This window comes from Clinocottus analis, unplaced genomic scaffold (assembly GCF_023055335.1).
Source record: "Clinocottus analis isolate CAN_PGR_092001 unplaced genomic scaffold, fCliAna1.0.p SCAF_2, whole genome shotgun sequence".
Taxonomy (NCBI): Eukaryota; Metazoa; Chordata; class Actinopteri; order Perciformes; family Cottidae; genus Clinocottus; species Clinocottus analis.
This window is the reverse complement of record NW_027175931.1, coordinates 4,695,470-4,710,313: the sequence shown is the minus strand read 5'-3', so window position 1 is coordinate 4,710,313 and position 14,844 is coordinate 4,695,470. Positions and strand designations below refer to the sequence as shown.

Genomic DNA, 14,844 nt, shown 5'->3' with positions numbered 1-14,844 from the left:
AATTAACCAACTTAAACACTATCCATCACAACAGAACGTATGCTTATAACAGGGATTTTGTAATTAGATTTCACCTTTTGGAAACTGTGGAACCAATTTTGTCTCCAGACCTCCTTTCCCCTGTGTTTGAGTCTTTTTCCTTGTGTTTAAGTCCTTGAAGGAACTCCAAATTAATTCCAATACTTGTGTTCATTGTATGTATTTGTTCAGCAAAGTCTTGTGGGGAAATGTATATCTGCAAAAAAAAAATCACTTTTGAAAGATATTTTGATCATAACTATGAACATCCAGCATGATATGAGCCAGATTTCCCAAAAATGCCTCCTGGAGCGATCAATAAGACACCTTTTTGGAAAAATGAGGACCTAAAGAATCAGAATCTGCTACAAAAAATCACACTAAAACAAAGCCTTGGCCTGTTACGAAGGAGTTTCAGTCAAAAAACTCTCGTTCGATTGAAAAATGGAAAAAAATACATATTTTATGCCCAAAAAATTGTTTGAATGGGGCATGCTGGGACTTAAAATTGGACCGGGAGGGTTTCCAAAAGGTTAACTACAGCTCTTGAATATGGTGATTCTTGATATTTTGCTGATTTTCAACAATATGTATCCACAACAAAATAAATTATATCTCATGTTCTCAGCTTCCATACATTAATAGTCATTTGATTAAAAAAAAAAAAAGAGAAAAAAAGTACCTTCTGTAAAAGTGGCTTCGATGCCAGAACATCAGTGTCAGGTGAATAGAAAATGCGTTCATATGTCTTCTTAATTCAAGTTTAAATTCAAAATGGAGCTCTTAAATGCAAGTTAGCATCTTCAAACTGACATGAGACCAAGAGCTGCAAGTCATTTCCGTAGCATTGTGTGACACAATATAACCGTCATGAGGTTGTAATAAACTCTCCTCACGCGGTGGAGAGACTACGATGTCAGGTTGTCCTGCTCCGTGGCTCCTTTTCTGTCCTCCACACCGTCCTCTTCAGATCTTGATTTCTTATTTCTGTGGAACAGAAACAGTTTCGTATTCATTTTTGCAGGCGAGCCACACCAGCGACTTCTACACATGTGAAACTTTATATCATCCACTTCATCTCGCTATAGATTAAATGAGACAGCGCTGACTGGACTATGTACGGTAAGGTCTTGTTTTCTCTGTTTAAGTGATGTGATGTTTGACCGCATGAAGTCGTGTGTTGCTTTTTCCTACTTGGATCCTTCAAACTTCCTCTCTCGGTAGGAGTCTCCCTTCTTCATGAGGTAGAGAAGGACCATGTCACAGAAGAATGCTCCCTGTGCAATGAAGAAGTCTTATTCAGTGAGCTGAAGTGCAGTTCTTTTAAAAAGCATTTTCTTTAACAAGGTATGATATAAATGGTACTCACGGCGCCCATCAACGCCAGCCCCGAAGCGACGTTTATGAAAGTCGGGATGACGCTGAACTTCCCGGCCTGCAAATAACAGCAGAAACCGTTTATTTGCCAGGAATGTTTTCACAAACGAGGAATTTTTCTTGGCGGAAGGTGCAACATGAGATATGAGACGAGACAAACGACAAACGACAGCAATAGTGCAACGTGGAACAGCAGAAATTTAATTAAAAATGTCATTAAACAGGATTTAATTCTTACTTTTAAGGACAGCTTAATTAGATAATTAGTGCTTCGGCCGAGAAGACATTGCATGCATTCCCCCTTTTTTTTAAATGTACCTTTCCGTGCACCATGATGTTAAATCGGATGCCGTAGACTTTGAATAGCGACCGATAGCTCTCACCAGCAGCGTTTTTAAAATACCGAGCGTGTCTGATGGGAGGAAACATGGAGGAATGAGATCATACAACTATACAAGACACAACCACAATGTTGGGATCATTTTTCCTTTGAAATCATATATTTTTTTCACAGTAAATGAATGAAATAGGACCTGAAGTTGAACCCTGTGGCGATGGTCTTGTTGGAGACGCTGATGTCCAGGCGGGTGAAGCGGTACTGTGGATGGCAGTTGGAGTAGCCTTTGTCCAGGTCACAGTACCACTCTATCATGATGCCGATGGAGCCGCCCTGCAGCACAGCAACAGATCCAAATTTGATCACATGCGTCTTCAGAAACATGTCAATCAATTATAATAACAAATAGGGCGGGTGCACATTTTTAAACTGCATTCCTGCAGAGCCAATGGACACTAATACTCCTTCAACACATACATACTCACTCAATAATCAGACATGTAACATACAAAATAATGTCATTTAATTATTATTTTTATGTGGTACTTCCTAGCGTTTCCTCATTTACTCTTTGCCAACATTCTGCACAGATTATTAACATAATAACTGCTTAAGTAATGACAAATATGACGACTGACGTGGAAGCTAAAGACTGCAGGTAAACCTTTAAGGATGCACCAATACTATGTATACTATATACTTTTCCTCTCCCTATGACGGTACAGGAGGCTACTTAAGTACTTAACTCACTTTTCAGAAAGAAAACCATAAAATAATACAAAAATACTTGATTTGTATTACATTTGTTTTAAAAATAAATGGACAAAATTGATAATATATCTGTTTTAATAATACAAAATGGTAGCTGCTCTGCCTCCTTCACCCTTTCCTCATCCTCCTAATTTCTCTCCCCCTTTTGTTTTGTTTTGACTTACAAATGTGGCGATGTCCTGGAAGTTGTATCCAGCACTTCTGGTGATGTCACCCAGGCGAAAGATGGGGCAGTAAGGGTGGAGCTCCTCCTCAAATCGACATTTCTTCAAATAGGAGTCGTCCGTCGTTTCCAAAACGTTTGACCTCCGAGTAAAGAAACGCACAGTCATCCAGAGTGTGTGTGAGAGTGCGCGTGCTCATCGTTTCCAGTCAACCCAGCAGCACACGGAGAGATTGTGATGGAGAGTGTGGAGCACAGAAGAAGGAGTTGACGTACTTTGAGAAGGTGAATTTGGGAAAATGGATGAAATTCTTGATGTAGATGGTGAAGTTTTCAGCGTTTGTCAGCAGAGGGCCTCTGTAATGAAGACATTGTAGTTATTTGCCACACATTTTGTACCGTAATGTCAATAAAAGGCCGGGTGGCGTCTCTGAGTATGTGCCTTTTGCTAACTAAGTAGTTTTGTTGCCTTAACCAAACCTAGAATTTCCCGATCAAAGTCCACTTTGGGTATATTTTACTTTGTCTAGATTAGTCAGACTTCCCCAGATGTCACTGTGACTTAAAGGAGATTTGTCATTTGTAGAGTCATTGGTTTGGTTGACATGAGGTCATGAATTCACTTTTTTTTTTGCATTTCTTTCACATATTTGAAGTTTGTCATCTTGCACTGAGACGTGTGTGCGATTGTCTGACTCCACTTCTCAACCTACATGCGTCATTGTCAGGTGGGAATCCCTGCGAGAAGGGTTCGCCTTCAGGATTTTGTCAAACCGAGGAGAGGTTTTATGTGACTGCATTGCTCCTTACTGTGGTTTGAACTTCCTTTCGATGGGACACCAGCCGTAGATTTCACAGGTACCGGTAGAGTTTTCATCTTTTCTTAAGCACCTGCCACTCATAAACCCTTCAAGGAAAAAAAAACAGAATAAATCCCACAGCTCAACACATAGGAAAAGATCCTACATTTGAATCTATGTTGCAAAGATATGACTTATACATAATCAGTTCAAATACAACTTTCAGGCAGCGCCTGAGACTTGAACAGACAAAAACAAATGACCACCCAGAACATTCCTTCTACGTATCTCAACCCCTTGTGTTTGCTTCTGTGTGTGTTGCATTCATTTGCAGTGGTTTGAAAAAGACCACGGGAGGGAGAGAATAATTCCTCCATTCCTATTTCAGAATGGCACCGAGCCGGCCGATGGCGATTTAAGAGCGCTGGCGTTTCTTTCTTACCGTTACCAGCCACCACCATCTTCCCCTCTTCACAGTCATCGCCATCTCGACAGTGACCGTCCAGCACTTTGAAGCTCTAAAGACCACAGAAAAAAAACGGGCAGAGGTTCAAGAAATATTTAACCATTTTTTCCACAGGTGACAGACGAACCATGTCTTTTAGCAGCACACTTAATTCACAGAGAAAGTTATGCCGCGTAAGATCGAGACCTAGACACACGATAGAGAAAAGAAAAGTGAGGAAAGTTGAGGGGTTCTGACGAGGCAGTGACACTGCAACTATAGTGCAAGCAGAAATGTTTACAAGAGGAGGGTTTTATGGCTGACTTGTGCTTGCGCAGGCTTGCTATTCTTCCTGGCTGATGCAGGAGACCAAGAGGGGCTGAGTTTACATACCAGGATCCCTCTGGAAAGCTTAAGATATAGCACAGAGAAATGATGATTTGCACACACACACACACACACGCAGATGTCAGCCTTTGTTAAAAGTGTAAAAAGGTCTTTTGTTATGACTTAGCGTTGTAAAGAAAGTGCTCTCCTGGCTATAATTGGCTGAGCCACCAATCTAGCCCAACGCACTGATGATTCACACATTTTTAAGGGGGCTTTACAGCGAGTGTCTTCTTCATCCGGCCATTTTCTTGAAAAATTGCACTGATTAGTTGGTGTTTCTGGGCTCTGATTGGCTCAAGAGACCATTCACCGAGGGAGATGCTGTCTCACGCGCTCCGTGATTCACTTCTATAAAAGCGTGGAGAAGTTTCCGTTCGTGCGTGTTTTTCATTTCTGCCCCAACCTCAGTCTCGAGTGTGCCTTTGAAACTCTGCCAGCGGAAATAGTTTCCGGATGATCAAACGTCAAACGATGGAGAGTCAAAAAAGTAGCCTTAAAATAAACACGGTTGACCTCGGACAGATCGACACTGGGCGTCTTAAACACGGTGTCCAAACAGCTCATCATGCCCTCCAGCTCATGCTCAACAGTTGAGCTTCCTCAAGTCAGACGTCAACGTGTCCTGTCGTGTGTAGTGTAGGGACTGTAATCACAACAGCTACATGTCTTGTCTACTCTGCGTATCATAAATGAAGAGACTATTGTGCATCATCAACATTCTCTTTGTTTTATAGAGCTGTATTAACATTCAGAGCATTAATATGGCAGCAAACTAATGTCAATGTAAAGCTAAAGGGTGTAGCAGCCGCCCGCCAGTTCCCCCTCAAGTAAACGCCCTGAGCTTGTTGCCATTTTTCACTCTGCTAGCGGCTAACCGGCGCCGATGTTGAGAGCCGTTGAGAGTCAATGGAAATGCTTCCAATCCCACATTCGCACACCTTGAACTATTTTTGGATGAAGAGACATTTTGACCAAAATAAATGATTCTTCACAGTTCATATATCTACAATTTCCTGTGAAGCATTTCACGGCTTGTTTACATGAATTTAGATTTTAACTAACTTTGACCTGGTTAGACAAAGATAGCGCAGTGTTGCTAAATGCAAAAGGTGTTTAATCCCTAACCACATTGCACACAATGAGCTGATAACCTGTGTTGTGTCTTCTTACCTCTGCACAGTGTCCCAGCTTCTGGTTTGGCGTCTCTAAGGAATTGGTTACAACAAAGAGAACAGCTTCACCCTAGATGTAGAGAAAACACTGTGAATTGGTCATTATGTTGACGTCGGGACATGATGACCCCTGGGCTTCCTCCCTTCCTCCCTTCCTCCCTTCCTCAGTCTTGAACCGCCTTGAGGAGCTCCTCAGCTTGTGTTCCTGCCAGAGGCGATCTGTCTCTCTCACTGTGTATATACATACTGCACCTCCAACTTTCACAAAACCTGTTTGCTCCACTGTTAGTTGTCATCGTGTTCCCGCTCTTTAAACTGTTTTATGTTGATGTAAACCGGGTTGGAGGTTAGAAGAGTGAGGGTAAATGTTGAAAATGTTGTTGCTTTCTGAATTTAGCCACAATCATGTGCGTCTTTCACCCAGTTTGTACGCATCGGTGCTGTGGGTGTGAAGGTGTTCACCTGTGGTGGGATGACGTAGTCCTCCGGTCCCCACACCAGCCGACCAGACTCAGTGGTGTTAGTCACCGAGACGCCCTTCAGTTTAGTGATGACGGAGCTCTGGATGGCCTCGTCCGTCTCCTGGTAGCCTTTCTTGCTTACGAAAACCCACCTGTGGGAGAGAGGGAAGAATTGGAACGGCTGTAAAAGATGTGATTACGGCATCGTTGTTATTTTCTTATTGTCGCTGTTGAAAATTGAGGGCACTTAACATAGTTTCATTTATTTTTTGTGATCCTAATATCAGAATCAGAAGTGCTTTTTTGCTAAGTACGTTGAACATGCGAGGGATTTGAGTCATAACATAGACATAGAATACAAATATAATAAAAACAATACACATAAATATTGGTAAATAACAAACATATTACAGTACTAACATATCCTTATAGAGTTAAAAGTTGCAGTAGTAGTAGCAGTTAAACTTTGGGATCTTGGATTAAACTGTATCGCACTATTATAAATATATTTGATGCATGTAACATAAGTCAAATTTACTTACTAGATTCTGCTAAATACAACTTTTTATTTTTATTTAACGTGTGTCACAATTGTTAGTGTATTAGTTTGTCTACTGTAGATCTCCCTTAAAAGCCCATTAACCTGTAATTGTCATCATCAGCCTGTACAGACGTGTGTTCAGGCCAATATAAAATCCTCACAAGCATGCGTTTCTATATTAATAATATCCTACTAATAATTAAGCTACCATTCAGAATAAAGCAGGCTAGCAACACTGCGAGAGCCGTGGCAGCAGTTCACAGACTTACCCTATAATGTAACCGATGATGGATAACTGAATAAGCCTGTACAGAACTCCAACTCTCTTATTTTTGGCGACAATGAATTTTTTCGTTTTGTAGTCGAACAAGTTGAGGAAGCGTCCCGTGAAGAAGCTCCCGGCCATCCTGCAGCTGCATATTTATGATGAGTGATCTGCTGAAACACACACACACACACACACACACACTGACAAGGTTTCAGTCCATCCCTCTCGACAGGCTGCGGGGGAGGGGGGAGGAGGAGAGGGTAGCTGTTTTAAAAAGAAAGACGTTTAAAGAACGATGGTTTATATTACCAGCACAAGTGATTGGAATAAACATTTGCATCATAGCGTGTGAGTGGATTTTCTCCCTCTCTCGCTGCCCGAACCACAATGCTACTAAGGACTGGACCGCAGTACATTGCTTACAACTTAATGATAAAAAGATGGAGGTTTTAGTTCTTGCACCTGAAGATGTTGTACCTATACCATCAGGCAGAGCATTGGTCCACTCTCCTCCTCAACCTGCGTTATCTCGGGGTAATATTTGACAAATCCTTGTTGTTTGACCCCCACGTGAAGCGGCTCTCTAGCTCTTGTTTCCTCCATCTAAGAAACAAACAGAGATCTGTATTACAGCTGACTTCGAGATGATCATACAGAATGCTGCTGCAAACCTCATTCTCAGTCTCTTCACTGGCTCCCTCTAGCGCAGAGGATCCACTTTAAAACCCTCACTCACTACACAGTCAGAGTCCTACATATGTGGCTGGACTACTTTGCCCTTATTCAACAGGCCGCAACCTCACGTGATCCAACCTGTTAAATCTTCTGTCCCACACACACTCGCCTTACGGGCTTTTGAGGCAGTACAAACAAAAGCTGCGGAACGCTCTGTTTCGGTGATGTCATTGAGAAACCAACGAAACACATAACTGTTGACACTGGTGTTTAGTTACACACATCGCTTGTTTTTTTTGATTATGAGGAAAGCAACGTAAACTGGAAACTTTTTCTTGTTTTTGTCTCGTCCCGTTGGGAAGAGCCAGACTTTGAGAACTCTTGTGAGCCATATTAAGATGTCTGTGAGATGCACGCACTCATTTATGGCGGGGTGAAAGTCTTTCCCAACCAGGGATCAGAGGGGAACTACTCCATGCACATGGATGAGCTTCGACACTCTGACCTGGGCTGCTACCGCTGTAAGCAGGGACATGACTGTATAGGATGTAAGATGGTTTGTCTTTGAAACGTCTCATCAGGTAAACGCTTCCTCCCCGCTGAGCAGCAGCCTCTGCAGAAACTTGGGGCCTCCTTCCTCTCACATGGTCACAAACCTTGTAGGCCAACCGCATGAGAGTGGGCCAGTGCACGAGCTACAGTGTTTCCTGTGAAACGCATCTGTGTAAAAACCACAATGAAACATGTTTTATTGAAGTTCGGTTGAGCTAATTTCAACGTAGCAGCAAAAATATGAACATTTTGTACCGCAGCTCTGTAAAGGGGTTGTTGGATATTGAAATGTCAATTTAATCGGTATTTCTTTTTTAAACACGTGGTTAATATCACAAATCAACAAATGCAAGGTGCAGCCTGACAAAGCTTTGATTCTATGCTCGCTAAATATAAATTAGAGGTTCACAAATGTGCTTATTTTGCTCTAATAAATGATGAACATTTCCCTCAACCTGTATGTTTCACCAAAAGGCCCCCTTCTCCGGAAGCATCAACAGGAAGTGGTCTGGAGGAGACTGACATTTCAGGTCTTTTCTTTGTCACAATCATCTACACGTTCATAAAAGATTTGTTTTGAAATATTGTTTTTCAACCTTATGTTTGACATAACGAGCTTAAAGTTTGAAAACAATAAATATGTTGTGTTAAAAAGTGCTGTTCATGTGAAACTGAAAGACGTCAGAGCACTTCCGTGTAACTGCATGAGCTGCAATGGTCTTGTGGTTTTGTCCCATGATGCTTAGAGGTCTTAGCGTTCAGCTTTGACACATTTCTGTTCACGAGACGCTGACGATGAACGCTGGCAGGTGGATTGTCCTTTTGGCCCTGGGCTTTATTTGCGTGTCTTCAAATGGTAAGTCCTTTTGGGATATTACAGAAGGAAAATATCAATATTTTAAAAAAACATTCAAAATACAACTTCACCTCTAATTCAATATTAATTGTTTGGCCACTCAATTTACATTATTTGATTTTAGAAATCTTGTTCTTAGCGTAGAGTTTATACATTTTTTTTAAAAAGCTTGGCAAACAACACAAATGATGTATACTCAAGTGGACTATAATGTTTTTTATTATATTTAATTAATAAAACATGTTGTTTATGAATATATCTACCTAATTAGTAAGAAACTGTGGGCAGATCATAGGTTTTCAGGGTTATATATATATATATATATATATATTATTTAATCAAGTTATTATTGTTATATTCTCTAGCTTTTATGTTTAATTTGTTGTTATATTTGTACATTTATTTATTCTTCCATTTTTTTCCATCTATTTATTTATAGATGTCTCTATATCGCAGTTTTGAATATCTACAATAATAAGGACGAAGAGTGTTAATTATAAATATAACTGACAAAAAAATGCAATCTTGTTCTTGTCTCGTCCCGTGAAGAAGAGCCGGACATTGAGAACTCGTGCGCTCCACATTTAGATGTCTGTGAGACGAACGCACTCCGCGCTCCGCTGGGCTCCTCCGTGCTCCTCCAGTGCAGCTTTAACACAACAAACAGGAGCTGGGTGTCGTGGGCCCAAACCACCGGGCTGGACCTGGTCCAGCTCAGAACCGAGGGTCGCATAAAGTTCCTGGACCACAGGAACGGTCGTGTGAAAGTCTTTCCCAACCAGGCCTCAGAGGGGAACTACTCCATCCTCATCGATGAGCTTCAACACTCTGACCATGGCTGCTACCGCTGTAAGCAGGGACATGACTGTCACCAAGTGGAGTTGGGTGTTGCCGTTGAAGGTAAGATGATTCCCCTTTTGAAACGTCTCTTCAGGTAAATGCTTCCTCCCCGCTGAGCAGCAGCCTCTGCAGAAACTCTGCGGCCTCCTTTCCTTTTCCATGGTCACAAAGCTCGTAGGCCAAACGCGTGAGAGTGGGCCAGTGCACGAGCTACGGAGTTTCCTGTGAAACGCATCTGTGTAAAAACCACGACTTCTACTGTGCAGGTGCTCCAAGCGAAGATTGGATGCTACTGATTTATATTTGTGTTGGCGTGACTGCTTTCACGCTGCTGAGCGTCGGGGGCTACTGCTGCGCGAAGTGCATATGTGAGTATACCCGCACGTCTTTCAGTCTCTCGGTCCACACGGATGACAGAAGTGTTGTGGTTCGTGAGCTCATTTGATGGACGGATTTATTTAAAAACTCTTTTTGATTTTGATTTCAGTGTGCTGTAACAGAACAATATACAGTATAAACAATCCTGAAGGTGCAGCCGCTGACGGTAAGCAGCCATTTCATGATTTAACATTTTGTTACATTTACAACAGGAATAACAGAACAGTAAGCTCGATCTTAGCCAGTTAAGATGGATGGATGGATAGATAGATAGATAGATAGATAGATAGATAGATAGATAGATAGATAGATAGATAGATAGATAGATAGATAGATAGATAGATAGATAGATACTTTATTAATTCCCAAGGGGAAATGTGTTGTCAAAATAGAAGCTCCACACACTTTACAGACACCAAATGTAATAAACAAACAAATATATAATATATACATAATGAATACAAATAACTGCAGTAAATATATAATGAATACAATAACTGCAGTAAATTAAATTAAATTTAAACAGTGCGCAAAATGTGCAAAATGTAAAATATATATATATTCACAAAAGAATACAACCATAAGGCATACAATGAGAGGACATTTGTAATGAAGAAAGAATGAAAAGACCTATCGTGTATAGGACAAAAACAATATACACAATAGAGACACATATAAAGCAATGCACATTTTTATGATCTAATTTGCGGCAAGAAAGCAAACAAGCATGTTTCCCAAAACGTGCAACTATTTCCTTCAAGTTGCTTCGTATGATGTCCCACTGCAGGCGCCAGGGCCGCACCTGTGGAGACAGGAAGAGCGCCAGTGGAGCCACAGCAGAGAGGTAACAACACAAACACACACACACAGTAGTGTAGGTGATGCACGAGTGGACGAGGAGAAGGGATATTTCTGATGTGTTTTCTTGACCCGTGTCACTGTACACAACGTCTTTCCTTTTCCTGCAGGAGGGGGCAACGATAATCTTGTTTATGGTGCGTTCACACCAGAATATCCCAACTGAAACATCACAATTGTCTCACTGAATATTTTCTAAAAACCCCTTTTTTTTTAATATCAGAAAATGATGACCAAAACCCATTCAGCCTGCAGGGCGACCTCAGCGGAAATTATTGCAATTCAATAGATCTGCCCAATCCAGACAGCACTCAACCCACCGCAAGCGGGATTTATCCAAACCTGAACCAGTTTCAGACGGTGGAAAGTCCGACAACAAAGCAGAGTTTTCATAGAGGTGCTTAGTATTCAGTAAAGTGACTGCAGTTTGTGTTATTGGTGAATCTTTTACATCTAGTCATGACAAACTGGAGTAACTCAGTCCCCCTTCTCCAGAACTCTTCAGCAGATTACGGCAAGCAAGTATGAGTCGGCATTATTACGGTAAAATACCCATCTTTTGTTATTATTGAGTCATTTCAGTGCTGGCAAGACTTTCACTTTGATGTATTTTCTTAAACAGCTAACCAAGGGGAAATCAGCAAGCATCAAGCCACGGCAACTCCAGCACAGAATCACCACGGAGGTATTTTGAATGTGTTTAATTTTACTTGTGTCATCTGTCAGAATTATTTATCTGTGTGTGAGAATAAAAAGCGTATTGTTCCATTATTCACTGGCTTCCTTTATGTGCAGCAGCAGGTTTTGGGAAGAAGAAGAAGAAGAAAGCCGAGACAAGTGAGTGCTGACTTTCTCTGTGGGCCAGTTTGAGATGAAATTAAACTGTGGCTCAATCGCTGTCGTCTACTTCTCTGTTGTTTCCCTGTCAGACGTCGAACTCCAAAACCCCATTTACAACCGGAGCGCGGACCAGCTCAACCTGTAGGAAACCAGGTGGAGCCAAACAGCTGTTGAGAGTGTTGTTTTCAGTATCAACGTCTAATTGTATGCATTGATTCTTCATTTGACGTATTAAACTTGATACATGTCTTATTGTGTTTGTTGGCTGTGTCATTTTATTTCCTGTCCACGCTGTTGAGGTCATTTTATGCATGTGAGAAGCAATATTTTTGACCACATAAATTACTTGTATGCTCCTAATTTGACTTTGTTCGGTGTTTTTAACCAAACTACGCTCACTTCTGCAGACAGTTTAGAGTCTCAGGTACACTTGCATGTATTTACTTGTGGGAGAACACAGTGAAAACAAGCTGATGTAAAACACAGGGCCCCTCAGACTGTGGGGCAACAAAGTTGCTGAGACTTCCTCCTTTGCTTTTTTACTCTCATTAGAGTGCTGCCAATTAAGCCTAATGAGAAGCAGCTGCTGCACCTGTGACAGGGTGTCTCAGTAGCCAAAGATGGAGGCACACAGAACAGACTTCCTTTGGGTGACGTGCATTTCGTTGTCGCTGCTACTTTGGAAACGTGAAGCCAATGCTGCTTCAGAACCGACGGTTTCTCACACTAGTGACACGTCAATTTGCCACGATGGGTTCATGTCTGTTTACATATCAAAGGCGCAATTTGCTGATCTTCCTCTGGCCATTTATGTTCAAGGTGAGTCAGACTCCAAAGACGCATTACAGGTACATTAAGTCAATAATGACTCATAGCTTCGAAGTGTTAACGCTGCTCTTGTTTGTGTCTAACTTTACACACAGATGAACACAGCGGATATCACCAAGCCATCTCTGTGGCTAAACAGTGCCACTACTTTTTTGGAGAAACTAACACCTTTGTTATCTTAACAGTCGCTTCCTCTGGGTGTTTTGTAAGAAGACAAGTAAGCTGAAAAAGTCTCCTGAGCTTGTCTCTTATTTTTTTGCATGCAGATTTATACAAATATTTTCATATTCTAATCATTTTCTTTGATAGAAAAATCTGACAAATCTGACTGTTGTCATCGTGGCAGTTGCAGACAGGGGAAGAGTTAAAATTGTCAAGACAATACCTCTCATCTGTAAATGGAAAATGAAAGGTAGTAATTCCACATGTACAAATGTATGACACATTTCAGAATTTAGTTTGTTTTTAATTCTCAGTGTGTTTCCACAGAGGTGATCAAAACTGATAATCCTCAAATTTCAACACATGAATCCTGCAACAAGGATGGGTTCAACATTACCATCCCTCAGAACGCCACAGTCCCACCTCTGAACCTAGATGCACTCTGGATTCCTTCCAGCCGAAACCATAACTGTAACCGGCCAAAAAGATCCAAGGAAGCCGTCACGTTCAGCTTTCCATTCACTGATTGTGGGACTCAGTCTGTGGTAAATGCAAATAAATAATCCCCCCCCATTCATCTTCAAACGGGTCAGGTGGTGTTATCACAGGTTTTGTTTGATTCTTGCAGATAGCAGACGGGATTATAACCTACTGGGTCGAGATTGAGGTGAAGCAACATCTGCAGAAAAGCTTTATATTTCGTGATGCACCTTTCCAGTAAGAAATTATAATGTTCCATTTCTCCTGCTTTGAGAATGTAAGTACACTCATTTTAAATGTCCTCATCCATATGCGTTTGCAGTCGTACTGTGCATTGTCGCTTTGCACTGGCCCAAATGACTCAGCTGAGCCTCAACATTCAGGGAGAAAAATCTGATCACCCGACAACACTGAAGAGTGAAGGAATACTGAGGACTGAAATGAGGTTTGCCAAAGGTCACATTAGTCAAGTTTTTGCTTGATTTTTACCTCATTGTCTGTGAAATTTATTTTGGTGAAATTTAAAAAAGTACAGGCGGCTATATATATGACATGAATGTCTTAGAAAAGATGGAAAGTACCATCAAAAATATGTCTATCCATGGCTTGGTGATAAATACATTGCTTTCAGTTTCAAACTTGGCACATAGTGAAGCCCTGGTAAGTTATTTCTTCTTTTCCCCTAATCTTTCAACTACAGACTCCAATTACAAGTCTTTCTATTCCTCTCGAGACCCTCAAGTCGTCACTGAGCTCGGCCAGCCAGTGCATGTGGAGGTATTTGCTCTCAAACGTGAGGACAAGGATTTGGTGCTGCTGTTGGAGGACTGCTGGGCGACACCGACTGAAAACCCTCGAGACCCACAGAGATGGAACCTGCTTGTCAAAGGGTGATCTCACATAAAATGTACCAACATATTGTATTTGGGCATTTCATCCAAAAGGTAAATTAACATCTTTGCCCGTGCTTCAGTCAACCAACGCTCATCTTTGTATCCAACCCAGATGTCCTTTCAGTGGCGATAGCCACAGAACTGTTGTGTTGCCAGTTGTCCCCACAGAACTGAAATACCCCTCTCTTCATAAATGGTTTGTGGTCAAGCTGTTCTCATTTGTGAAGCCACCAAGATTTAAAAGCCTGGTACGAAAAGGAATGAAAGGTTCTGTGAATTTCACTTGAAATAATTTGCCTTTTTTTTTAGTGATTTTATTTATCTTTATGGGATGCTCTTCTCCAGGTATATTTCCACTGTGATGTAGAGATCTGTAAAGGACCAGATTGCATACAGTCCTGCAGCAACGGTAAGTGGAGCTGCAGACTATATTGACACTTTAATGAAATCCATTGAGGTAATCTTGGGTTATTGATTTACACATGCTTGTATGTAACACTGTGAGCGATTGTCTTTGTCTTTATAGGAAAGCGTAAATTAAGGCAAATCACACCTGGGCCAGGACGCGAGGTTCTTTACAGTGTTGTTTCAGGTGGACCTCTTCTGTTTCTACTGTAAATAAGAAAACATGGACTGTTATTTCAAGTCGGAAGCATAATTGTTCTGTCTGATATATAATGAAAATAAATCTATACCTTACTTCAATGACCTTAAGTTAGCACATGTAACTGTTTGCAGT

At 41.3% G+C, this 14,844-nt stretch overlaps 2 protein-coding genes across 2 annotated transcripts; one reads left to right on the top strand and one right to left on the bottom strand.

Annotated features, from left to right (window-relative positions):
- Positions 1 to 926: 926 nt before the first annotated feature.
- LOC137790823 (P2X purinoceptor 5-like) lies at positions 927 to 6,884 on the bottom strand. The gene is made up of 12 exons (XM_068585363.1): positions 6,745 to 6,884; positions 5,936 to 6,086; positions 5,472 to 5,543; positions 3,909 to 3,984; positions 3,477 to 3,573; positions 2,943 to 3,023; positions 2,668 to 2,809; positions 1,929 to 2,065; positions 1,714 to 1,807; positions 1,388 to 1,453; positions 1,213 to 1,295; positions 927 to 1,005 (listed from the first exon to the last, which is right to left on the bottom strand). The coding sequence occupies exons 1-12, from the start codon at positions 6,879 to 6,881 to the stop codon at positions 927 to 929; spliced, it is 1,215 nt and encodes a 404-aa protein (XP_068441464.1). The 5' UTR covers positions 6,882 to 6,884.
- Positions 6,885 to 8,765: 1,881 nt separating this feature from the next.
- On the top strand, positions 8,766 to 11,919 carry LOC137791147 (uncharacterized). Its single transcript, XM_068585880.1, has 11 exons — positions 8,766 to 8,826; positions 9,376 to 9,726; positions 9,933 to 10,034; positions 10,154 to 10,210; positions 10,832 to 10,888; positions 11,013 to 11,039; positions 11,126 to 11,299; positions 11,398 to 11,445; positions 11,525 to 11,587; positions 11,698 to 11,739; positions 11,832 to 11,919. The coding sequence occupies exons 1-11, from the start codon at positions 8,766 to 8,768 to the stop codon at positions 11,885 to 11,887; spliced, it is 1,038 nt and encodes a 345-aa protein (XP_068441981.1). The 3' UTR covers positions 11,888 to 11,919.
- Positions 11,920 to 14,844: the final 2,925 nt, after the last annotated feature.